Source organism: Theropithecus gelada, chromosome 12 (assembly GCF_003255815.1).
Source record: "Theropithecus gelada isolate Dixy chromosome 12, Tgel_1.0, whole genome shotgun sequence".
NCBI lineage: Eukaryota > Metazoa > Chordata > Mammalia > Primates > Cercopithecidae > Theropithecus > Theropithecus gelada.
Window position 1 is genome coordinate 118,129,581 of NC_037680.1, and position 23,373 is coordinate 118,152,953.

The window sequence follows — 23,373 nt, forward strand, 5'->3', positions numbered from 1 at the left end:
CTGTGGAAGGAGACGGCGCGCTTCTCGCCCTTGCCCTGCCGATTGGAGCAGTTCACGGCCGCACAGCAGATCACCATTGCGGGCCTTGGCCCAGCCGCGCCGCCAGGCCCCGGCCCTCGCCGCCCGCCCGCCCGCGGACCGCCCCGAGGGAGGGAGCGCGGCGGCGACACGGCTCGGGACGTGGGCCGGCCCGCGGCGTCCGCGCCGTACGGCAAGATGGAGGCGCAGACGCCCGCCGCGGGCCCGCCCCCGCCCCTGCCCGCGTCCTAGCCAGGCGCGGGTTCGGGTGTCTTCGGGACCAGCGGGGCGCAGCCGGCCCCTCGCAGCGTCCGCCGGCAGGCGGGCAGGCGGGCGGTGGAGTCGCCCCGGCGGGGCCAGACCGTACGGCGACATGGGCGCGCCGGGCACGTCCGTACCGCAAGATGGCTGCTCGGACAGGGACAGAGCCCGCCCCTGCCGCTTGGACAACTGCTCCCGGGTCCTCTAAGAGGAGGAAGCGCCACCCATGGCACGCAGTGTCCCGTCGGACAGCAGAGCGAGCCGTCGTCCCGCGACACGACCCCACGCCGCTCGCAGGGCGCCCCGGGCTCGCGTTGGCCCGGCCGTACGCCAAAATGGCGGCTCCCGCGTATTTCCGCTTGCGCGCCGTATCCTCTTTGCCGCCTGCCGCGCGCCCCGATTGGCCCCCGCGGCGTCCCGTCCCCGCGTCGCGCTGCGGGCCAGTCGGAGCGACGCCGCTTGGGTCAGTCGGCGGCCGGACTGGGAAGATGGACGCAGGTGAGGAGTTGCCGGGGGCCTGCCTTTCCGCAGGAGGTGCTCGCCTTATCATCGGCCTCCGCTGCTCGGGGCCGGGCTGCCGCGACTCGCTCCTGGGCACACCGGTGCGGGCCAGGCTGGGCCGGGGCGGCGGGCGCTGCGGGAGCGCGGGGCGGTGTTGGTGGGTGTTGGGTGGTGGGTGGTGGGCGGTGGGCGGTGGGCGCGGGAGGGGGACGGCGGCGCTCTGCGCCGCGGAACCGGCTGTCGGTTGGCCTGGAGCTTCTGCTGCTTTTCTGGTCCCGCCCGGAGCGCTCTGGAGGTTGTGGCTGCACAGGCCCTTGCGCCAGGTCGGCCGTGGAGAGCGGTGGAGCCTGCCGGGCGGGGAGTGGCGCGGCGGCGGACGGGGCGGCCGCGGTCGGAACCGGGAATGTCAGCGGTGGGCGAAAGCGTGGCCTTCCCGCAGCTGAGCGTGAAGGGATGGAAATTCTTTAACTTTTATGAAGTTATTGGTAGGTTGGGGCGAGAAATGTGACATATTCATTACAATATACGTATCTTTTTTGTTTTTGTTTTCAATTTAGTAACCAGTAGGTCCTCCAAGCTGCTTTTCCGTGACGAGAAAGAGAAACAGTGAATTTGTGTCATCGGGTCTTAGTTTCTTGGGTTCATGAGAGAGAGATTGTGTGTGTGTGTGTGTGTGTGTGTGTGTGTGTGTGTGTGGAGTGTTGGTGGTTTTGCCTATTCTTTCGTGCTTCCGCTCCATTTTTGCTGGCAAGATAGTTTTAAGTCAGTACCAAACCCATCGCTTGCCCAGTAGCCCTAAAACAGAAGTTTTAGCCCATTCATTCTTTTGGGAACTGATTTGCCTTTTATCAAGTATCCCCCTTCTGTAAAGAAAGATTTTCATCTGGTTTAATTCTGTCATTCTGAATGTCATTCTTTACTTACTATTTTTCTGGCAGCTACAACACGAATTTATTAAGATCTGAGTAGGAAAACTGTAATGTGTATTGCCAATGTCTGTTTAAATGATTTGTAGCAGCTCCCCACTTAAATGTGGTAGGTGGTTGGAGGAAACAGGAGCCCTGACTCCCTAAGGAGCATGTGTATCTTCTGAAGTTTGTGTTTTAGAATAACTGTCAGACACGGTTGTACTATTCGCAGCTGTGTACTATTTGTTGTTTACTATTTTACAACTGTTGTATTATATCTTATTAGGTATTATTGTTTGTGATGTAGGATTTTTCTCAGCCACTTTGCCAGCCAGAGACCTCCAGCTGGCGAGGCCCCTGCCCAGGCCTTGCTTGGGTCCGGGCTCGCCGCAGGAGATGCCCTGTCTACTTGGCCCACCGGGTGGCACCTGGTTTGCACTCTGGCACGGATACCATGGCCGCCATGACTTCATGCTCAGCCCCTGGCGGGAGTGGGTGTGTGGGTGAGTGAGTGCCGGGTCCCGCCAGCTGTTTCAAGTGCAGACACCAGAGTGGGACCTGCAGAGCTTACAGCTAGACGTGTGGCAAGCAACTCCCACAGCGGACTCCAGCATCCAGACAAGGGGGCAGTGGATTCTGGTGTCCAGACAAGGGGAAGGTAGTAGCGCCCAAGCAGGGATGCTTGCAACCCTGAAGCCTAAGAGGGGGTGTTGCAAAGTGTCAACAGCCCTGTCACTCCCATTGTCCTGCTCCAGGCTATAGCTCTGGGGCTAGCTCCATCCCCCCAGCTGCTTCACATTGCTGTGGGCTGTCACGTGGGGCGACTGCCCTTTCCCGGCAGACGGCCGAGGGCCACAGTGTTACAGCTTTCTTTGTACCTGCATTCATTAGGTCCTTAGTTCTTGTCCCACGTCCAAGAAGAATGAGATTACACCGACAATCGAAGAGTGAGGAGGGTGGAGAATAGTTTTATTGAGTGATGAAACAGCTGTCAGCAGAGAGGGGACTCAGGGGTGGTCTTCCACCCAAAGTTGGGTGGTCTCCCTTGGTGTGGCTGGGTCCAGGGCTTTTATGGGCTCAGAATGGGGAGTGTGTGCTGATTTGTTTGTGAGTATGCAAAAAAGGCTAAAACAAAGTCACCACTCAAAGATGGGCACAACAGTGTAATAAACCAATTAGAGAAGGGTAAGTATATGTAAAATAGGTGAAGGGTGGGGATTAATTAGAGGAAAGCGCACCAAACAGGAAGAGAGGTTTGCAGTCCAGTCTGTGGATTTATCGGAGACTCGTTGCTTGGCTTTCAGGCTTTAAACTGTGGCTTGAAGGTTGGGTTTCACTGGTGACTCGCCCCTCTCTGCCTAGGATTTGTCTCCCCCCTGCCTCTATCATTTCGATACCTTGATGCTGGAGTATCATATGAGAGACTTGGTTAAGGTCAAAAAGAGAGTTCAGTGTTGATCACATGACCTAAAATATGAAAATCATCATGTTCAAGTTAGGAGAACAGGTATGTTATTACATGATGATAGTTTTTGTCTTTTATTTTCTCTTGACAACCATATTGACACGATGATACTTTAATAGGACACGGGATGCTGCTGCATCCGGAATCAGAGTAGGAAAGTTGCTTGCATTTAAAGGTCTCTGTTTATGCTAATAAAAACATTTATGATGTTTGTAGGATATGGGGAATTTTCCTTCTTACTTGATGCTGTATTGCCTTTCAGGGATGATTAATGATCTGCCCTCCTCTAATCTCTAGAGTTCTTGAAGATTCTGCCTTCCTTGACCATGTGTAATACAGTTTCTGTTTGTTCTGATATTCATTCAATACACTGTTTATTACTGACTGTCAGGTATGTGTTAGGCATTGTTCTAGATGCTAGGACTAGAAAAGTAACAACATAGATGAAAACCATTGCCCTGGGGTAGCTAACGTTCTAGACATGAGACCAGCATTAGCAGCGAGGTGCGTGGCTCCTGGGGGACAGTGACTTGGACCGAGGATGAGGAGGATCAGAATTGTAGCCAGGATGGCCAGGAAGGGTCTCACTTTGAAGGTGAAGTTTTGACCAAGCCTTAAGCAGTGTAGGAGGAAGGGCAGGTAGGAAGAGCCTGGTGTGGCTAGGGTGCAGCAGGTGGTGGAGGGAAAAGCAGGAGCTGAGGATAAAGAGGTGACTTAGGTTCAGTAGTGGTGCCTTGCCAGGTCATAGTGAGGACTTCAGTGTTTATTCTGAATAGGATGGCAACCCTTCGGAAGGTTTTGTTCAAGAGGAGGAGTAACATGATAGACTGTTACTCAGTCTATCAACAGAGATGCTCACTCTGGCATCTCTTTTGAGAATGTACTGCAGAGGGGCAAGGGCAGAGGCAAGGATTCCAGCTAAGAGACTGTTGAACAAGCTAGCAAGGAGATGCCAGTGGCTTAGTTCACGGTGGGTAAGAGGTTGACTTCTGCATGTGTTTTGGAGGTTGAGACAATATAATTCGTTTATAGATTGGAAGTTGGGAGAGGGATGGGTAGAGAGGGAGGAGTTAAAATGTCCCCAAAGTGTATGACCTGAGCTAAGAAACTCAGATGGGGAAGACTTGGGGAGGTCCTGCCTGGTGGGAAGCTTTCTGTTGCGAGTTTGGATTTATGTGTGTTGAATGTGAGGCGCCTGTTAGACATCCTTGTAGCAATGTTCAGTGGGCTTTTGGGTCTGCAGGTTTGGAGCTAAAAGAATAAGCCTGGGCTGGAGGTAGACTGGAGTTCGCATCAGATGAGGTTACCCAGGGTCTGAATGTGGGTGGCAAAGGAAAGAGGCCAAGGGCCTCTGCGGGTATGGGGAGGTCCAGGAGGTGGCAGGCAGACCACGGTGTGGCTGTGTTCTCCACCAGTTCCAGCACTGTCCCTAAAAGCACGCTCCCTATTCAGAGGACTGGCAGGTGCCAGCACTTAAATAGCCAGACTGCCATTCCTTGAGGACAGAGCTGGTATCTTGTGCTTGCATCACTTGTGTCTGGCATGTGGTTGGTAATAAAAAAAAAACAACTTGAATTAATGATAACCTACACATTCTCCTATTATAAAAACTTCCAGTGTGTAGAGTTTAACATAAATCCTGTATGTTAGCATGACATGTAATGAATGCAGAGGCTGCTGGGGAGTGGGTTTGAATGTGCACGTTCTGCCCAGTGTGTGCACTGAAACTGTTTTCTAGTTTTCTGATGTAGCTAAATTTGGAGTTCTTTTCTCTCTTTCTCTATTTTCATTCAGGGCTGAACTACTAGCATTCTCATGTAAACTCTTGGGGATTTTAAAAAAAGGAGTAATCGTATGCAAACTGTTATCTTAAAGCTAACAGTTTTCTAAAGGAAAAGAAGAACCCTTTGTTGAATTTATAAAATATAAATCTTTTGGAAAATAACTTCTAAGTGTTTTAGGAAGATTTCTTCGAAATGAAGTGCTTTACAGCAAGCTCTTAAATTTACTTGTATGTTTTTTGTAGTTCTCCCTGGTTGAATGAAGTGTAATTGGTACTAAATGGAGAGAAGTTGGTTAAATTCATTGAGTCCAATTCCCGACATTTCTGCCTGTCAGATTAATAATATTAAGTCACATTTGTTTCTAATGGAATTACTATGTTATTAAAATGCCATCTGCCCTCTTCTGCTTGTGATCGCAGAAGTCCCAGGGAAGAGGTGTGGAAAATCATGTGTCTGGGATCCAGCTGACCAAATGGGAGAACTGCCTCTAAGGGAGACTCTTTCTTAAGGTGTACAGTACCTCTCCGTCTTTTTTTTTTTTTTTTTTTTTTCTCCAGATGGAGTCTCACTGTCGCCCAGACTGGCTGGAGTGCTGTGGCTCTATCTTGGCTCACTGCAGCCTCTGCCTCCTGGGTTCAAGAGGTTCTCCTGCCTCAGCCTCCCGAGTAGCTGGGATTACAGTTGTGCACCACCATGCCCGGCTAATTTTTAAAATATTTTTAGTAGAGATGGGGTTTCACCATGTTGGCCAGGCTGTTCTCGAACTTCTGACCTCAAGTGATCTGCCCACCTCGGCCTCCCAAAGTGCTGGGATTACAGGCGTGAGCCACCACACCCGGCCTACCTCTTCATCTTGTTCCTCCTGTGTGTCATCTTATTTTGATTTTTTTGAGGCAGGGTCTCACTTCATCGCCCAGACTGGAGTACAGTGTGGCAGCCACAGCTCATTGCAGCCTTGGTCTCCTGGGCTCAAGTGATCTTCTTGCCTCACGTTCCTCAGTAGCTAAGACTACTGGTGTCCACGCCTAGCTAATTTTTTTTTTTTTTTTTAAAGAGAGACAGGATCTCCCTGTGTTGTCCAGGCTGGTCTCAAACTCCTGGGCTTAAGTGATCCTCTCATCTTGGCCTCTTAACGTGCTGGGATTACAGGCATGAGCCACCGCACCTGACCTTGCATGTTATCTAATTTCAAATTAAAATCCTTACCTGGGAGTCTGGAGATGGGGTGTGTGTGTGGGGGGGTGTGTGTGTGTGTGAATGTGTATGTGTGTATATATATATTTTTTTTCTCTGTCGTCCAGGCTGGAGTGCAGTGGTGTGATCTCAGCTCACTGCAACAGGGTTTTGCCATGTTGGCCAGGCTGGTCTTGAAACCCTGACCTCAGGCAATCCACCCACCTTGACCTCCTAAAGTTCTGGGATTACAGGTGTGAGCCACTGCGCCCGGCCAATGGGTATTTTTTTCGAAGCTTGACTCCTTTTCTGTCAGGGGCTGCATGAATTACCTTATAAATCACATGACACAGCATGTGAAGATGGTGGAATTATGACGGGCTGTGAAATAAGGCAAGGAAACCTCTCCATGGAGAATCGCTGAGGCAGCTGGCCTGAGGCCTAAGTGGATCTCATTCATCTGAGAGTCAGTGAAGGAGCCTGGCCAGGCGTGGTGGCTCACACTTGTAGTCCCAGCACTTTGGGAGACTGAGGTGGGTGGATCACTGGAGCCCAGGAGTTCGAGACCAGCCTGGTTAACATAGCGAAACCCCACCTCTACAAAAAAATACAAAAATTAGGCATGATGGTACATGCCTGTAGTCCCAGCTACTCAGGAGGCTGAGGTGGGAGGATCCCTTGAGGCTGGGATGGGGAGGTTGCAGTGAGCTGAGATCACACCACTGCACTCCAGCTTGGGTGACTGAGCCAGACCCTGTGTCAAAAAAAAGAAGGAACGTTTGAGAATGGAATCATCGTGTTGGTCGATCTGCAAATGTTAGTGATTGTGAGCGTTAGTTTTGCACCCATTGTGGGTTCTCACCCCACTGGGAAAACTGGTGGCTGTGCCCCATTTCGTGGGTGAGGAGACTGATGCTGGAAGAAGTCCAGGCTTGTGTCTGTCCTGTAGCTATCGAGCAGGCTCTCAGACTCCAGAAACAAACCTCAGTAGAAATCAGAGGTGTTGGTCAGGCGCGGAGGCTCACACCTGTAATCCCAGCACTTTGGGAGACTGAGGTAGGCTGATCATCTGAGATGAGGAGTTCGAGACCAGCCTGACCAACATGGCAGAAACCCATCTCTACTAAAAATACAAAATTAGCCAGGTGTGAAGGCACATGCCTGTAATCCCAGCTACTTGGGAGGCTGAGGCGGGAGAAGTGCTTGAACCCGGGAGGCAGAGGTTGCAGTGAGCCAAGATTGCGCCATTGCACTCCAGCCTGGGTGACAAGAGCAAAACTCCATCTCAAAAAAAAAAAAAAAAAGAAATTAGAAGTGTTAATTCCAAAAAAGTTCTCCTTCCTCCATTATAAAGTAGGATCTGGAAGGTCATAGAGGTCTCTGTACCATTCTGATGCCTCAGTCCTTCCTCCATCATAAAGTAAGATCTGGAAGGTCAGGGAGTCTCTGTACTGTTCCGGATGCCTCAGTCCACGGCTCCTTCTTGTGTCTTCCTCTTCAGCTGGAGCTGTGAGGGTGTCCAGGAGGAGTGAGTTCTGCCCGGAGGGCCTGCCTAGCGCATTCCCTCCTGTCCTCCATGAGAGGGACAACGTGGGCCCCCCCAGAGTACAGGGAAGCCGTCCTCATAACTGAAGGGATGCGAGTCTGAGTCTTCGTTGGCTCTGTTGTAGGAATTGCTGCAGGTCTCTCTGGTCCTTGGAGCCAGCCCGTGAAGCCGGGCGGCAGGCTCTTGCTCTCTAAATGCCGTCACTGTCTCGGAGGAAGGTGTGTTATGTTGGATTCAGCGTTAATAGAGACTCACGTTTGGTTGGGTGTCTGTTGACCTTGTACTCTGCTGTACCTCTGCTTACATAATACGTCCATCCATGCCGGGTCTTGACTGCTCACCCGTTTCAGTGGTTTGAGAAGGCTGGCCTTGAGAGAGCGGTCGCTGCTCCTGTGTGGTTTAGAGCTCTTCCTGCACCTTGTCCGTCTCACAGCGAGGACATCAAGTCACAGGACGGTCACTTGCCTGGAAGGCTGCGTGGCTGCTCAGTGGTGGGCTCAGACTTCTGACTCCACAGCTGGTGCTCTGCTGTCAGGAATGTGCTCCAGGTGTGACGTGCAGACACTCCCCACTCGCAGCGTCCTCCACGGTACAGAGAGGAGGGCGCGGTGTGGTGGGAGAAGCAAGGGATCGTGTTTTCAGTGTGTCCGCAGCTAGTCCTAGGGGAATGTGTGACTCACTCCCAACAGAGGGCAGGATTCTGGGGAGGGCTGGAGTGCATTTCTCCAGACGGAGGAGCAGCGCAGCTTGGGGCACAGTGGTGTGGGAGCCCTCCTTAGGGACCCCATGGGTCATGTTTGCCGCGGCTGTGCTGCTCCTGTTCACCACCAAGCACTGTGACTGCTCCTTGGTTTTGCTCCCCTCGGGTTTCCTGTCTCCTTGATGGTTTATGCAGTGAGGAATCTGAGGCCACACACCGGTAGTTTTCCCAGTTACAGCTGGAGGTGTGGTGGTGTATTCGAACTTAATGGAACACCTCTTATTCTCTTCACTCTGAAGTTGGCTTCCTTGCCTATAAAGTTTACTAATAAATCTAAGAAATACAACGACTTTGCATTTTACTGCTGCCATGTTGAAAATCTCGCAACTTCACAGCTGCTCAGGCCTCGTTACCCTACTTTCAGAGGAAGCCTTTTTCCTTTTCTTATCTACTTCTCTCATTCCTTTATCATTTATGTTTTTAATATGGGAAACTAGACATCCTGTTTCTCAGTTTCCAGATTCTGATACTACAGACTGCTATTGATTCAACAATATGGTCCTTTTCCCAATGACATACACCACATTCTTCTGAAATACAGATGGTTTCCAAACTACCATGGTTTGACTTACAGTTTTTTGGCTTTACGAGTGTAAAAGCAGTATGCATTCTATAGAAACCATACTTATGTTTTGAATTTTGATCTTTTCCTGGGCCAGCAATATGCCCCCAGTTACTCTGGAGATGCCAGAGAGCTCCTTGTCAGCCAGTGATGAGGGGGGAATGACCCCTGCTCTACAGGGCACTGTGTGGCCAGGTGAGTTTGCCCAATTGTAGGCTAAGGTAGGTGTTCTGAGCACATTTAAGGCAGGCCAGGCTACGCTGTGACGTTAGGTAGGTTACATGTATTCAATTTTTTTTTTTTGAGATAGAGTTTCACTCTGCCACCCGGGCTGGAATGCAGTGGCGTGATCTCAGCTCACTGCAGCTACGCCTCCTGGGTTCAAGCGATTCTCCTGCCTCAGCCTCCTGAGTAGCTGGGACTATTGGCGCCTGCCACCACGCCCAGGTAATTTTTTGTGTTTTTAAAAGAGATGGGATTTCACCATGTTGACCAGGCTGGTCTGGAACTCCTGACCTCAGGTAATTCCTTGGCCTCCCAAAGTGCTGGGATTACAGGCGTGAGCCACTGTGCCTGGCCTCAGTGCATTTTTGACTTAAGTATTTTCAACTTACAATGGGTTTATTGGACATGATCCCATCCTGAGTTAAGGAACATCTGTAGTCTACAAAGAGATACTTGCCAAAGTGTTCATTTAGTTCTGCTGTACTTTAAATAAAAGATATGTGTATCTTGAGTTCAAAGCTGATGCCTTGGAATGGTCTCAAACATGAGAAGAATGTTCCAACAGCAAGATGGAATCATTGTCCTGCAGCGTTGAAATTAGACCGGTGGTGTTTGCATCCTTTTTCCTTGAGAATAAATTTTCTGGATTTTAGTCTATATACTGAATAAAGCCTAGAGGTCAAAGAATAGCAGGGACTTCTGAAGATTCAGGAGTGGCTTTAGAGAGATAGCGGGGACATCATGATGGTTTTCAGCTCTTTAAAAAGATAGGTGTGGGTCAGGTGCGATGGCTCACACCTGTAATCCCAGCACTTTGGGAGGCCAAGGCAAATGGGTCACTTGAGGTCAGGAGATCGAGACCATCCTGGCCAACATGGTGAAACCCTGTCTCTACTAAAAATACAAAAATTAGCCGGGCATGGTGGCGGGTGTCTGTAATCCCAGCTACTCGGGAAGCTGAGGCGGGAGAATTGCTTGAACCTGGAAGATGGAGGCTGCATGCAGCCAAGATCATGCCACTGCACTCCAGCCTGGGCAACACAGTGAGACTCCATCACAAAAAAAAAAAAAAGGCATGGACCTTAATTCATCCCAACTCAGTTTTTGTAATCATGTGCAGAAACAAGTAACCTTATATATATAAAAAGGTGGGAGAGAATGTAAACTTGGACTTTATTTATTCACAGTCACCAAGCAGTTTGGTTGATACTGTCTCTGAAAGCATGGACAAGTGAAATGTGTAAGAGCAGAGCTCTTGGGGGCCAGGTGCAGTGGCTCATGCCTGTAATCCCAGCACTTCAGGAGGCTGAGGCGGGTGGATTGCTTGAGCCTAGGAGTTTGAGAGCAGCCTGACAACATCATGAGACCCCATCTCTACAAAAAATACAAAAATTAGCTGAGTGTGGTGGCACATGCCTGTAGTCTCAGCTGCTCAGGAGACTGAGACTGGAGGATTGATTGAGCTTGGGAGTTTGAGGCTGCAGCAAGCTGTGATTGCACCACTGTACTGCAGCCCCGGTGACCACATGAGACCCTGTCTCCGGAAAAAAAAAAAAAAAAAGGAAAAAAAAAGAGCAGAGCTCTTGGACAAAGCCCTGCTGTGGAAAGCTTGCTTCATCTGGCTCCAGCCACTCCACAACGCCTGTCTTCTTGCTCAGGAAGCCACAGCACTGCTCTAGGAAAAGGGCAGAGAGGGGCCGGGGTCTCCCACAGCTGAGAATCCTTTAAACGATGCCCGTAGGGCCCTCTGCTGTGGATTTGGTAGTTCTGCCTGCACCGAGGGAGATGCTTGCAGGTACTTCCAAACCCTGTTTGGGAATTAGCTGCGCATACAATTCAGGCTTTTAGGTCTAATAAAATGTGTGTGCCTTTGACCCTGTGGTTCTGAGTCCTTGATGTTAATGACAGAGCTGACATTGGAGCCCTTCTGTCTGCCAGCCAGCACCTCGTTGGAAGTGTTTCATGGAAACGTCACAGCCACATGCTGAGGCTGTCCTGTAATTATCCCATTTTATGGATGAGGGAACATTCACACCTAGAAGTTAAGTAAGTGGTCCAGGAAACTACAGTTTACCAGTACCCAGGCTGGGCTTTGACTTCGGACTGCCCCCTGCCTCTGTGCACAGCACGAAGTACACACACGATGCTTTGTAGTGTCAGCTTACATGGAGATCTGTGTTTCCGTAGAATGCCGCGGAAACCACGGGCATAGTATGATTTCACCTATGAACCTGCGCATAAAGACTCTGGAAGGAGTCATTGCTGGGCCACGAGGCTTCACGTGATTTGTGTATTTTTGTAGTCTTCAGTATTGTTTTATAATTAGCGTGTCATTCATCTCGAAGTGTGGGGTGGTTATCAAATAGTAAATTTAGATGTGGGAGAAATTTATAAGTGATTGATTTTCAAAAGATTGCTATGAAGTTGCTGGTGAAGGATGAGTGATCAGGCACCATCAGAGCTGGAGAGGCAGCAGATGAGGGTTGTGTGTTCCCGGTTGCCTGAAGAGTAGCTGGAGAGAGATGCCTCTGGTGCCAGCCCAGCATACGCGATGTGCATCTCGTCACGTGGGTGTTTGGGCTGGTGCCTTGCTGCTGGCTGGCGCCTTCTTTTCAGGAACATTGTGGGACATGGGTATCCTCAGCCACAGTTTTGTGGACAGGAAGACCCTAGGCCTCTCTAGTTTCTTTTTTTTCTTCTTCTTTTTGAGATGGAGTTTCACTCTTGTCGCCCGGGCTGAAGTGCAGTGGCGCAATCTCAGGTCACTGCAGCCTCCACCTGGATTCAAGTGATTCTCCCGTCTCAGCCTCCCAAGTAGCTGGGATTACAGGCGCCCGCCACCATGCCCGGCTAATTTTTGTACTTTTAGTAGAGACGGAGTTTCACCATACTGACCCACGCTGGTCTCAAACTCCTGGCCTCAGGTGATCTGCCCACCTCGGCTTCCCAGAGTGCTGGGATTATAGGCGTGAGCCACTGCACCTGGCCTAGTTTTTTAACTGAAATAAAACAGTAAGATGGCGTGCAGGGCTCATTAGCGCAGCGGGTAAACACCATGACTCTGCAGCCAGCCACCACCTCAGAAAGTGGGGTGTTGCCGGCCGGGTACGATGGCTCATGCCTGTCATCCCAGCACTTTGGGAGGCCGAGGCGGGCAGATCCATAGGTCAGAAGATCGAGACCATCCTGGCTAACATGGTGAAACCCCGTCTCTACTAAAAATACAAAAAATTAGCCGGGCGTGGTGGCGGGTGCCTGTGGTTCCAGCTACTCGGGAGGCTGAGGCAGGAGAATGGCGTGAACCCTGGAGGCAGAGTTTGCAGTGAGCGGAGATCACTGATGCCACTGCACTCCAGCCTGGGTGACAGAGCAAGACTCCATCTCAAAAAAAAAAAAAAAAAAAAGAAAGTGGGGGTGTTGCCACATGGAAGTGGTGGCAGTGCTTTTCTGGTAGCATTGTTGGAATGAAAACAGGTTCAGTCCTTGATTACTAGGCTCTTTGTACCCAGGTACCTCTGGGGACTTGGCAGAGAGTTCGATCTCTCAGTGTCCAGGGGTGGACTTCCTACCTAGGAGTAGCACCGCATTCTTCTCCAGCACCTGCTCCTAACCAGGAAATTGGGGTAGACCAGAACCCCTAGTCTTCCCAGCAGCTCAGTGTTTCTTGCCCCAGAGCATGTGCCTTCATCACAGTGACTCTGAACATGCTGACAAGGTGCCATTTGGTAAACCTTAGGATGGCCATGAAAAATGACTCCTTGTTCTGTTTCTTCTGTGGCTTCCCTTGTGAGCAAAGATGAAGGGGGTGGTTTCATTTTATTTTTGTCCTTTACGTTTTAAACATGTTTTAAGTCTAAAGTAAGTGCTCAAATCGGGTGGCTTTTTATTTTATTTTTTTGCTTTCTTGCCCCTCAGGTTGGCCCCTAGCTTGGCCTCACCCTCGTGTCAGCTGTTAGACACTGACTCAGTGGCTCAGAATATGAAAGGCTCAGGGAGTAGCATGCTGGCCCCGCCTCCCTGTCCCCGTACCTTAGCGGAGCAGCTGCCCAGCAGAGCCTTCTGCACTTTCCCAAGAGTTTACTCCATCCATGGTGGGTGTCTTGGTACGCCCGAGATTCGAGACGGTGTGCTGCTGTTGCAAGAATTTACGATTGTTCTCTTCAGCACAGAAGTGCTATAGGGCCGGGCGCGGTGGCTCAAGCCTGTAATCCCAGCACTTTGGGAGGCCGAGACGGGCGGATCACGAGGTCAGGAGATCGAGACCATCCTGGCTAACATGGTGAAACCCCGTCTCTACTAAAAAATACAAAAAAAAAAACTAGCCGGGCGAAGTGGCGGGCGCCTGTGGTCCCAGCTACTTGGGAGGCTGAGGCAGGAGAATGGGGTGAACCCGGGAGGCGGAGCTTGCAGTGAGCTGAGATCCGGCCACCGCACTCCAGCCTGGGCGACAGAGCCAGACTCAGTCTCAAAAAAAAAAAAAAAAAAAAAAGAAGTGCTATAAATGGTTCTTTTGATACTAGTTTATGAAATTATAAATGTCTGATAATTGTGCGTCTTTGGTTTCAACAGCCACTCTGACCTACGACACTCTCCGGTTTGCCGAGTATGAAGATTTTCCGGAGACCTCAGAGCCCGTTTGGATACTGGGTAGAAAATACAGCATTTTCACAGGTATCGGCTGTACTGGAGCCCACCCTGGTCTGACCGCTTGGCCTGCAGAAGCATTTTGTGATCATTGTTCTCTGCTAACTCTGCCATAACATGTGACTTGCAAACTTAAGGCGTTGTGTGTGTGTGTGTTTTTTTTTCTTTTAAACAACCTCTAGAAAAGGACGAGATCTTGTCTGATGTGGCATCTAGACTTTGGTTTACATACAGGAAAAACTTTCCAGCCATTGGTAAGTACTCTGTTTTATTACAACACGGGACAAAATATACATGTTTTTAGGAAAGAGGAAAACTTACGCTTGTAGATTTGACTTCAATATGCCACGTACTTCATTTGAATCTTCACAGCAATCCTGGTTAAATGAATTGGCCGCGGCCTCCCTTGTAGTAGTGGCAGAGCTAGAATCCACGGCCTGACTCCAGGCCAGTGTATTTTCAACTGCAAATCACAATTTATTCCTGCAGCTGGAAGTCAGTATCATGAGTCACGACCAACATTGTTTTAAATGTAGGACGGAATGGCATAGAAAACTGTGTGTCCGCCGTGGGCAGGCAGCATGTTGCTTCAGGGATTTTAGTTTTAGTTGCGTATTTGAATGTGTGTTCTGGGTCACAGCTCTGCAACGTGTTTCTTACTTAGGTCCAGAATGTTTGGAAGCCATTCTCTGTAGCCCTCGTCTTTTTTAGTATTTTCCACACTTACCTGTGGGGAGATTTGAAGGGCCAGGTGAATGTGACATGTTTTTATGTAACGCTAAAGTACGTTCTGTTAAAAGCCATTCATCAGTGTTGTATGCCCTGGAGCTGGAAGGAGATGGGGACTGGTTCTCAGCCTTGCTCTCACCAGCGGAGAACTGAGGCCGGAGGTGAGGGCTGGGCTGGCGTCACGCTTCCTCAGTGCCGGGTCAGGGTTTGGTCCCTCTTCTAGGGGTAGTTTCATTCTTTATCCTAAAGTGAGGTGGAAGTCAAATAGCCACAGTGGCTTGACGTTGGAGAACACTGACGCGTAGGGACATACGACAGTGTCTCCTTGGGTTGATATTTAATGACACACCTTGTCAGATGTACCCTGGGAATATTGATATTTAGTGATATATTTTAATGACACACCTTGTCAGATGTGCCCTGGGAATATTGATATTTAATGATATATTTTAATGACACACCTTGTCAGATGTGCCCTGGGAATAGCTGCTCGTTCCACAAGGGCTTGTTTTGCAGCTGCACTTGCTCTCTGGGCGGCCTTGGATGCAGGTTTGTCCCCAGCCTCCATCTCCTTCACAGCCACCCTGCTGCGTGCTGGGAAGGAGAACAGGACTGGAGCGAAGCCTTTCTGGTTTGGCAGAGGCCCTGTGGAGGAGGTAGAAGCTGGGGATGAACCCTGCAGATGAAGCAGCCCTATTGCAGTCCTGAAGGTCAAGTGTGGTGTGTTTCCTTCTTAGCCCCACAGAGATGATTTGTTAAAATTATTAATTCATTTTTTTAATAGATGGAGTTTCGCCATGTTGCCCAGGCTGGACTTGAACTCCTGGGCTCAAGCAATTCTCCCTCAGCCTCCTGAGTGTCTGGGACTACAGGTGCACACCAGCACGCCTGGCTCTGAGATAAGTTTTTATCAGCAGTGGAGCGAAGGTGATCATGGGCACTGCTGATTGGGTTGTCGGTGGGTGACAGCCACCACTACCCCAAGACACAGGGTTTATCGTCCTTGCCAGTGCGTGGAGAAGCTGCCGGAAGCCCAAAGGTGGGCACAGGGCGAACCTTGTGGTCTGACCCCTGAATCTCTGTTTCTCACTGTGGTGTGCAGCCACCGGCCAGCCTCTTGCCTGCCACACAGGTGGCCCTCTCTGTTGTCACTGCTATGCGGTGGCATTCCACTGGACCCCTGCTATGGACTGGCAGTGTTTCCCACGTGCCTGTCACATGCCGCGCGGTTCCATGGTGCATGTTGTTCATCTTTCTGGGCCCCAGGGAGTGGCTGTGAGGGAAGGGCCCAGGCACCGGTGCTGGAAGGGCTGAGTTGCCGTGCTTGTGGCCCTTCCGGTGCTCTCGGCAGCACTGGTTGTCATCAAACCTTTGAATTTCTGCCTTTCTGGTAATTGGAAAATGACTTGTCTTGTTTAACTTTGCATTTTCTGGATGACTTATGGGGGTCAGTGTCTTCATATGTTTGTCAGACCTTCTTTTTGCTCCGTGACTGACTTGTTCATGTGTTTTGCCCATTTTGAGGAGGTTGTCGGGACATTTCACTCTCCAGTAAATGTGGCCCTTGGCGTTACTGAGTCCTAAGAGGTGTGTTTTGCCCCAAGTGGAGCTGATGGATGAGGGAGTCGGTGCCTGTGGTGTGGGACTGACCTGCTGCCTCCTGCCAGTGGGCTTGTGGCCTGTGGGGCCATCTGGCCATGAGCACTTCTCTCTGTCTGCCATGACAGGGGGGACAGGTCCCACCTCGGACACAGGCTGGGGCTGCATGCTGCGGTGTGGACAGATGATCTTTGCCCAAGCCCTGGTGTGCCGGCACCTAGGCCGAGGTGAGTCACAGCCTTGGGGAGGGCGCATATCAGGAAGCAAAGGGGACTGTGGGGTCAGGGCTTTTTAGAGCAGGTCACAGGTAAAACACAAAGTAGAAATTGAGGTTTTCTTGAATAATGAGCCACTTGTTTTGATTTAAAAAACTGACTTTAAAGAATGCTGATAAATCAGCCTGGGCAACGTGGCAAGACCTCGTCTCTACAAAAAATATAAAAATTAGCCAGGCGTGGTGGCTCCTGCCTGTAGTCCCAGCTACTCAGGAGACTGATACGGAGAATTGCTGGAACCCGGGAGATGGAGGCTGCAGTGAGCTGAGATTGCGCCACTGCACTCCAGCCTCTGCAACAGAGTTAGACCCTATCTGGAAAAAAAAGATGAATGCTGATAAATGTTTTAAATTGCTGAAACTGTTTTCTGTACAGATTTGTTTTGATAACTTGGCATATATGTATTTGAAATCCTGGAGAACATGGGTTTTTACTTTTAAAAGATTCTGGTCGGGCATGGTGGCTCACGCCTGTAATCCCAATACTTTTTTTTGCTGAGACGGGTGACCTTGTGATCCAAGGTCAGGAGATCAAGACCATCCTGGCCAGCATGGTGAAACCCCATCTCTACTAAAAATACAAAAATGAGCTAGGCGTGGTGGCACACGCCTATGGTCCCAGCTACTTGGGAGGCTGAGGCAGGAGAATCGCTTGAACCCGGGAGGCGGAGGTTACAGTGAGCCGAGATTGCACCGCTGCACTCCAGCCTGGGTGAGAGAGCGAGACTCTGTTTCCAAAAAAAAAAAAAAAAGAGATTCTGAAAAAGGTTTGGATACCATCTGTATCTTGAGTGAAAGTGAAGACTTGTTTGGGAGGCCGAGACGGGTGGATCACGAGGTCAGGAGATCGAGACCATCCTGGCTAACACGGTGAAACCCCGTCTCTACTAAAAAATAAAAAAAAAACTAGCCGGGCGAGGTGGCGGGCGCCTGTAGTCCCAGCTACTCGGGAGGCTGAGGCAGGAGAATGGCGGGAACCCGGGAGGCGGAGCTTGCAGTGAGCTGAGATCCGGCCACAGCACTCCAGCCTGGGTGACAGAGCGAGACTCCGTCTCAAAAAAAAAAAAAAAAAAAAAAAGAAAGTGAAGACTTGTTTCTTTTTTCTCATATTTATGGTAGAGCATACCTGTAATTTTTTTTCCAATAGATTGGAGGTGGACACAAAGGAAGAGGCAGCCAGACAGCTACTTCAGCGTCCTCAACGCGTTCATCGACAGGAAAGACAGTTACTACTCCATTCACCAGATAGGTGGGGGGCTGCAGATTGTGCCAGGCCCCCCTCCCGGGCTGTTTGGAGAGGGTGGAGTGGTCGGTGGAGTGGTCGGTTTCCCGTAAGAGATTTTCTGGTGTTGTGGGATGTGGAGCAAGAGGCTGTAAACCTGTAAACACTGCCTCTGACGGCCTGTGCACTGCTGTCATACCACCCCCGTGGCATCCCACGTCACCCCCGTCCCACCCCGGCCCAGACCCTGGGCCTTGGCCTTCCGGCTGTCCATGTGGCTTGCAGTGCCTGGTGCTCGGCACAGCCTGGGGAAATTGGCCTCACCCCATCAGTGAATGTGAATGCTCAGATTGGCGTGGAGCGATTAAAGAGGAGCTGGCCTTTCTTGCAGGCAAGGCCGGCTTTTGAGCCTGTGTTTTCACTTCCAGAAGGAAGTGGTCCCCTCATTTCCGGCTTCTCCCCTTTTCTAAGTTCATAGCGAAGGACAGTCCCCGAGACCTTGTTTGTCCCTTTACGCCTCCCCCAATCTTGTTGGGGCATGCTTCCATCTGAGGCTGGGTAGGGTGCTGTCCAGGCCTTCCTGTGATGTCTCCTGGCACCACGTGCCACCAGAGGTCAGGGCTGGGGGCATTGGGATGGTCGGGGCGGGTGTGTGTCGCTAATCTGGATCTGTTCCCTGCAGCGCAAATGGGAGTTGGCGAAGGCAAGTCCATAGGCCAGTGGTACGGGCCGAACACTGTCGCCCAGGTCCTCAAGTATGTACTGAACTTCCATTGCCGGGCACGGGGCAGCAGGGATGTTCCCTGGGGGTTAAATTCTCCTTGAGTTTTTATGGCTACAGGAAATAAGGGGTCTCTAATTATTTACTTCAGGGCTCTCGGAAGGTTGCCCAGAGGTGACTATGCCAAGTGGTCTTGTGAATGGGAATTTATGTTTTCTAATCAAATGAACACCATAGTCCAGATCCTGGCTGGCAGATTGGACCCTTGCTCTTTGTCTGCTGCATGGATCCACCTGTAATGGTGGCTTCTGATGGGGTGGGCTGCTGAAGCTGGTGGGCAGCTGAAGCTGGTCTGCAGCCATCTGTGCAGGTGCCGGGCCCTTCCACCTCTGCGGGCTTGTTGGAGGCTGCCCTCTGCGGGCCTTGCCACCTGCCTTTCTCACGTTACCCGGAGACTCCCTGCAGCCGCTGAGACTCCCTGTAGCCTCGCTCGCCTTCCCATGCACATGAGCGTCTGAAAGTGCTCTCTGCACCTGCTCCGCACCTGCTTCCTCTCGCGCCTCACTCGGCCCCATTGCATGCTTCCCTCTGCGGCTTCCCCGCTCCCGCCCCCCAGATTCCTCTGAGATGGCCCTCCTGGCAGTTCCAGAAACTTGCCTGTGGTTTCAGCTTTGTGTCCACTCTTCATTCCTCTTGATCCATCCGGGGTCATTTGGTCTGATTCCAGGTGTCCCGGCATCCCAGCATTTTTGGGGAGGCTCTGGCCAGTTCCTCCAGGACCTGCCCCCTCAGGGTCTCCTCCCTACTGGTCCAAGGGCCAGCGTCTCCCCAGCCTGTCTTCAGCCATGGCTCGCTTGAAGCCTCTCCTCCTGCATCTGCCTGTTCTGTATCCCACTCGAGGTCCCCAGGCACCCCACATTCCACGTTCCTGAAATGGCCCTGTCTCCCCTCACCCACAGCTCGCTCCTCAGCACGGCAGTCACTGCCTCCACCCAGCTTTTCTGTCAGGTTCTTTGGGGTCCTGCACAAGTCCATCTCTGCCACATCCCACGTCACCCCCGTCCCACGTCACCAGTCTGCTCCTCCGTCTCCTGGGCCCGCCCTGTGTTTGGCGTGGCACCTGCTAAGTCCCCACTGCGTGCCCTTCAGAGTCCTCTGTCCAGCAGCTCCCCAGGCCCCACTATACCCCCACTCACACTTCCTCTTGCTGCTGCCTGGAGTGGCCCCATCAAGTCAGTGCTGTTTCTCTGGAAACACCAGGCCACTCACCATGCTCACTGTTTCTCCTGGTCCCCTGCCCGCTCCCCACCAGCTTCCTCCCCTGTTGCTGGATGATCCTCCCCAACCTGCAAGTGCTGCTGCACCCAAGCACACAGACGGCTTCCACAGTTACACCTGCAGGGCTGATTTGTCCCTGGACTCCAGGCTGAGGTCCAGCTGCTTATTCTGCATTTCCACCTGGGTGTCTGTGGTGCATGGTGACCTGACAGCCAGAGCTTGTGCTGGCCCCAGCCTGCTTCTCCCACAGTGGTCCTTCAGGTGTTCAAACCAAAATCTGGGATTGTTCTAGACCCCTCTTTCTTTTTGAGATGGAGTCTCGCTCTGTTGCCAGGCTGGAGTGCAGTGGCGTGATCTCAGCTCACTGCAACCTCTGCCTCCTGGGTTCAAGTGATTCTCCTGCTTCAGCATCCCGAAGTACTGGGATTACAGGCATGAGCCACCGCACCTGGCCAGGACTCCTCTTTCTTTTTTTTTTTTTTTATTTCGAGACAGAGGATAGCTCTGTAGCCCAGGCTGGAGTGCAGTGGCGCGATCTTGGGCTCACTGCTACCTCCGCCTCCTGGGTCCCGGTTCAGGCAGTTCTCCTGCCTTAGCCTCCCAAGTAGCTGGAATTACAGGCATGCACCACAATGCCCAGCTAATTTTTGTATTTTTAGTAGAGATGGGATTTCACCATGTTAGCCAGGCTGGTCTTGAACTCCTGACCTTGTGGTCCACCCGCCTCGTCCTCCCAGAGTGCTGGGATTACAGGCGTGAGTCACCAAACCCGGCCAGTTCCTCTTTCTTTCAATGGGCCCATTCAAAATATGTCCAGACTCTGACCAGTGTTCATCCTTTAACTCCCTGTGCTGGTCCAAGCCCCATCTTCTTCCTTCTTGTTGATCTTCCTTCTCTCTTTGTCATCCTAGAGTCTCTTTAGCAAATAACAGCAGAGTCATCTGCATCAGACACATTGGCCACTGCTCTGCCCTGAACCGCCCTGGCACTTCGCTGCTGACTCAGGCGGGGTGCTCTACCCCACCTCCCTGGCATAACACTTTGTGCTCCGGGGACACACCAGCCTCGGGGCCTTTGCACGTGTGGTCCCTGGCACTTGGACCCTGCTCCCCCCACACCTGCCTGGGTTGCGCCCCATGTCTGCGCAGGTACCCTTTGGCACCCAGGGGTAGCTATGTTAGTAGCGCCACTCCCCATTCCTGCGTTACTCTTCTCTGCAATGCCGACCACCGGCCCACGTGGCTGCTGCTTCCTTGTTTGCCCTTCGCCAGGTCAGCTTTGCCAGTGCCGCTGTGTCCCTTGTGTGTGGATGCATCTTCAGCGCTGCAGCTGGGCCGGAGGTGGGAGGAGGAAGGTGGTGTGGGGGTGGGGCGGGGAAGCAAGCTGTCCTCCCATCTTCTGCACTGCAGCTGGGCTGGAGATGGGAGGAGGGAGGTGGTGGAGTCGGGGGTGGGGGTCAGACTGTCCTCCCAGTGTCCCCTTTGGGCTTGAGCATTGGGAGGACCTGTGTGGCCATCCCAGTCCCGTGCTCCACCCCACCCAACTCCCCTCCACAGGTCTTCCATTCTGCTCCCAGGAGCACCAGGGCCTTGTTGCCTCGGGGGCTTTTCTGTTGTTTTACCTTTTGTTGAGGTCCTCTGACCCCACCTCCACCAGACCCAAGAGGAGATCAGAGTCCCGTTAGACTTTTGGCTGCAGAATCTGCTCTTCCTGCGGCCACGGTTCCTCCTCACTGGTGTGCACAGTCATGCTCCCCACTAAGCTGCAGGTTTCTCTGCAAGGACTCAGGTTCCTTGGTTGTCAGCTCAGCGTGTTTGGTGGAGGGGAGAGTAGAGCAGAGTGTGAAGGTGCTGGGAGGCCTTCCTCAAAGTTGGCAAAACTCAGTGTCTCAGAGCTGGGTTCATGTTCTAGTTCTTGCCTCTGTGCCAGTGAGTCCAGGAAACCAGGCTGCTCAAAACCCTCTTGCGTGTGCTCTCTGTGGAGACTGGGGCAAGGGCAGGCCCCCTGGGCCTCAGGCGAGAAGAAGCAGATTTACTCTGGGCTTTCTTCCTGTCTGTGGCATTGGCTATGCCCCGGACTTTAGGAACCTTGGCCCTTCTCATCCAAGAAGCACCTCTAACGCGAACACTGCTTCCCACAGCTGTCACTGCAAAGATGAGACGTCTTTGAATTGTGCAAAAGCTTATGGTCATTCTCCTGCTCTCTGTAGGAAGCTTGCTGTCTTCGACACGTGGAGCTCCTTGGCAGTCCACATAGCAATGGACAACACCGTTGTGATGGAGGAAATCAGTAAGTGGCTCAGGGTTTCTGTGGACAAGAAAGTTGAAATTATGGGCAGCACGTGCAGTTCCTCACCTGAGTCTCCACAGGAGCCTCGGCGAGTGTTGTCAGTTGCCCCATGCCGTGCTGGAGCTCCGTGGGGCCTGCATGCCAAGCCAGATGCACAGTGGCCCCGCTGTCCTCCCCTGGTGGTCATACCAAGAGAGGAGCGCCCAGGCTCTCTGGAGGCCGAGACTGGGTATCTCACGTCATGTTTTGTGTCTTGGTTACAAATCATTTGTGAAGGCGTGCTGTACTTAGGCGCCCTCGTGTGGGAATTCTGGTGAAGTTCTGTTGCGTGCCTTGATGTGCCGCAGAGATGCAGCAGCCCTCTGGCTGTACCATCTCGAAAGGCGTGTCGTGAAGGCAGAGCTCTCAGCTTTCTGGAAGAAAGGTCTGCTGCAACCCTGAAGGAATCTAGGCGTGGCAGCGTTTACCTCTAGGAGGAAAACTGTGGCTCAGTTTTAACAAATGGGCTCATTGAGTGAGTTCCAAATTCATGTTCCACCTTCCATGATGTAGCCAAGCTGAGAACTCTTAAAAATGCCTCACCACCTTCTTTTACTCAGGGCCACCTTTTTCCCAAGGAACTTCTCAAAACGCCCTCAATTCCAATTTTATTGAAGTTCTACAGGTACACTATTGCCTTGAATCCAGTTTTCCTTAAGAAAGAGCTCATTTAGGCCGGGCGCAGTGACTCATGCCTGTAATCCCAGCACCTTGGGAGGCTGAGGCGGGTGGATCATGAGGTCAGGAGTTCGAGACCAACCTGGCCAACATGGCAAAACCCCGTCTCTATTAAAAATAAAAAAACTAGCCAGGCATGGTGGTACGCGCCTATAGTCCCAGCTACTCGGGAAGCTGAGGCAGAAGAATCGCTTGAACCTGGGAGGCGGAGGTTGCAGTGAGCCTTGATCACGCCACTGCACTCCAGCCTGGCGACAGAGTGAGACTCCGTCTCAAAAAAAAAAAAGAAGAGAAAGACCTCATTCAGAGTCACAGCCCTAACTGTGCACAGATTCACAGCGGGAGTGGGTCCTGCCCTGTGACTGGGTGTGCCAGGTCACCGCACAGGTGTGTGCTGGGTCACAGACGCACCCCTTCCCTGCCTCTCTGTTTGATGCAGTGTGCCGCGTGTCACTGTCCGTCTTCACTGAATGTGCAGTGTGCCGCCTGTCACTGCCCATCTTTTGGATGCTTGATGGTCCCACCTTTGGCCAGTGGCCACCTCAGTCTGGCGATGTCTTTTGCTGTGTTGTGGCGTTTTTCTGGGTTAAGCAGATGCTGCAGGTGCCTCTGAACGTTTCCTGCCTAGCCCTGGAATCAGTCTGGCTCCTCTGAGTGGGGAGTGGTGCTGAGAAACCTCAGTCCAGGCGCCGGGCAT

The 23,373-nt window shown here is 51.8% G+C and overlaps 2 protein-coding genes across 4 annotated transcripts in view; one reads left to right on the forward strand and one right to left on the reverse strand.

Moving 5' to 3' along the window:
• THAP4 (THAP domain containing 4) overlaps positions 1 to 382 on the reverse strand; it is a 45,878-nt gene extending 45,496 nt beyond the window's left edge. The window contains exon 1 of the mRNA XM_025404136.1: positions 1 to 382. Within this exon, the coding sequence (XP_025259921.1) occupies positions 1 to 77 (77 nt within the window). The 5' untranslated portion in view covers positions 78 to 382.
• ATG4B (autophagy related 4B cysteine peptidase) lies at positions 273 to 23,075 on the forward strand. Of its 3 annotated transcripts, XM_025404140.1 has the most exons (8): positions 333 to 777; positions 13,773 to 13,874; positions 14,030 to 14,101; positions 14,648 to 14,737; positions 16,304 to 16,402; positions 17,597 to 17,698; positions 18,354 to 18,426; positions 21,880 to 23,075. In XM_025404140.1, the coding sequence occupies exons 1-8, from the start codon at positions 423 to 425 to the stop codon at positions 22,274 to 22,276; spliced, it is 1,290 nt and encodes a 429-aa protein (XP_025259925.1). In that variant the 5' UTR covers positions 333 to 422; the 3' UTR covers positions 22,277 to 23,075. The 3 variants fall into 3 exon arrangements, with proteins under 3 accessions (XP_025259923.1, XP_025259924.1, XP_025259925.1); XM_025404138.1 differs by lacking the exon at positions 14,648 to 14,737 and having other exon boundaries at positions 273 to 777; XM_025404139.1 differs by lacking the exons at positions 14,030 to 14,101; positions 14,648 to 14,737 and having other exon boundaries at positions 273 to 777.
• The last annotated feature ends 298 nt before the right edge of the window (positions 23,076 to 23,373 follow it).

Bases quoted from the DNA above. Each gene is read 5' to 3' on its own strand.
- ATG4B (XM_025404140.1), top strand. From the start codon at position 423: ATGGCTGCTCGGACAGGGACAGAGCCCGCCCCTGCCGCTTGGACAACT. The intron at 778-13,772 runs GTGAGGAGTTGC...TGGTTTCAACAG, and splicing joins GACTGGGAAGATGGACGCAG to CCACTCTGACCTACGACACT. The intron at 13,875-14,029 runs GTATCGGCTGTA...AACAACCTCTAG, and splicing joins AAAATACAGCATTTTCACAG to AAAAGGACGAGATCTTGTCT.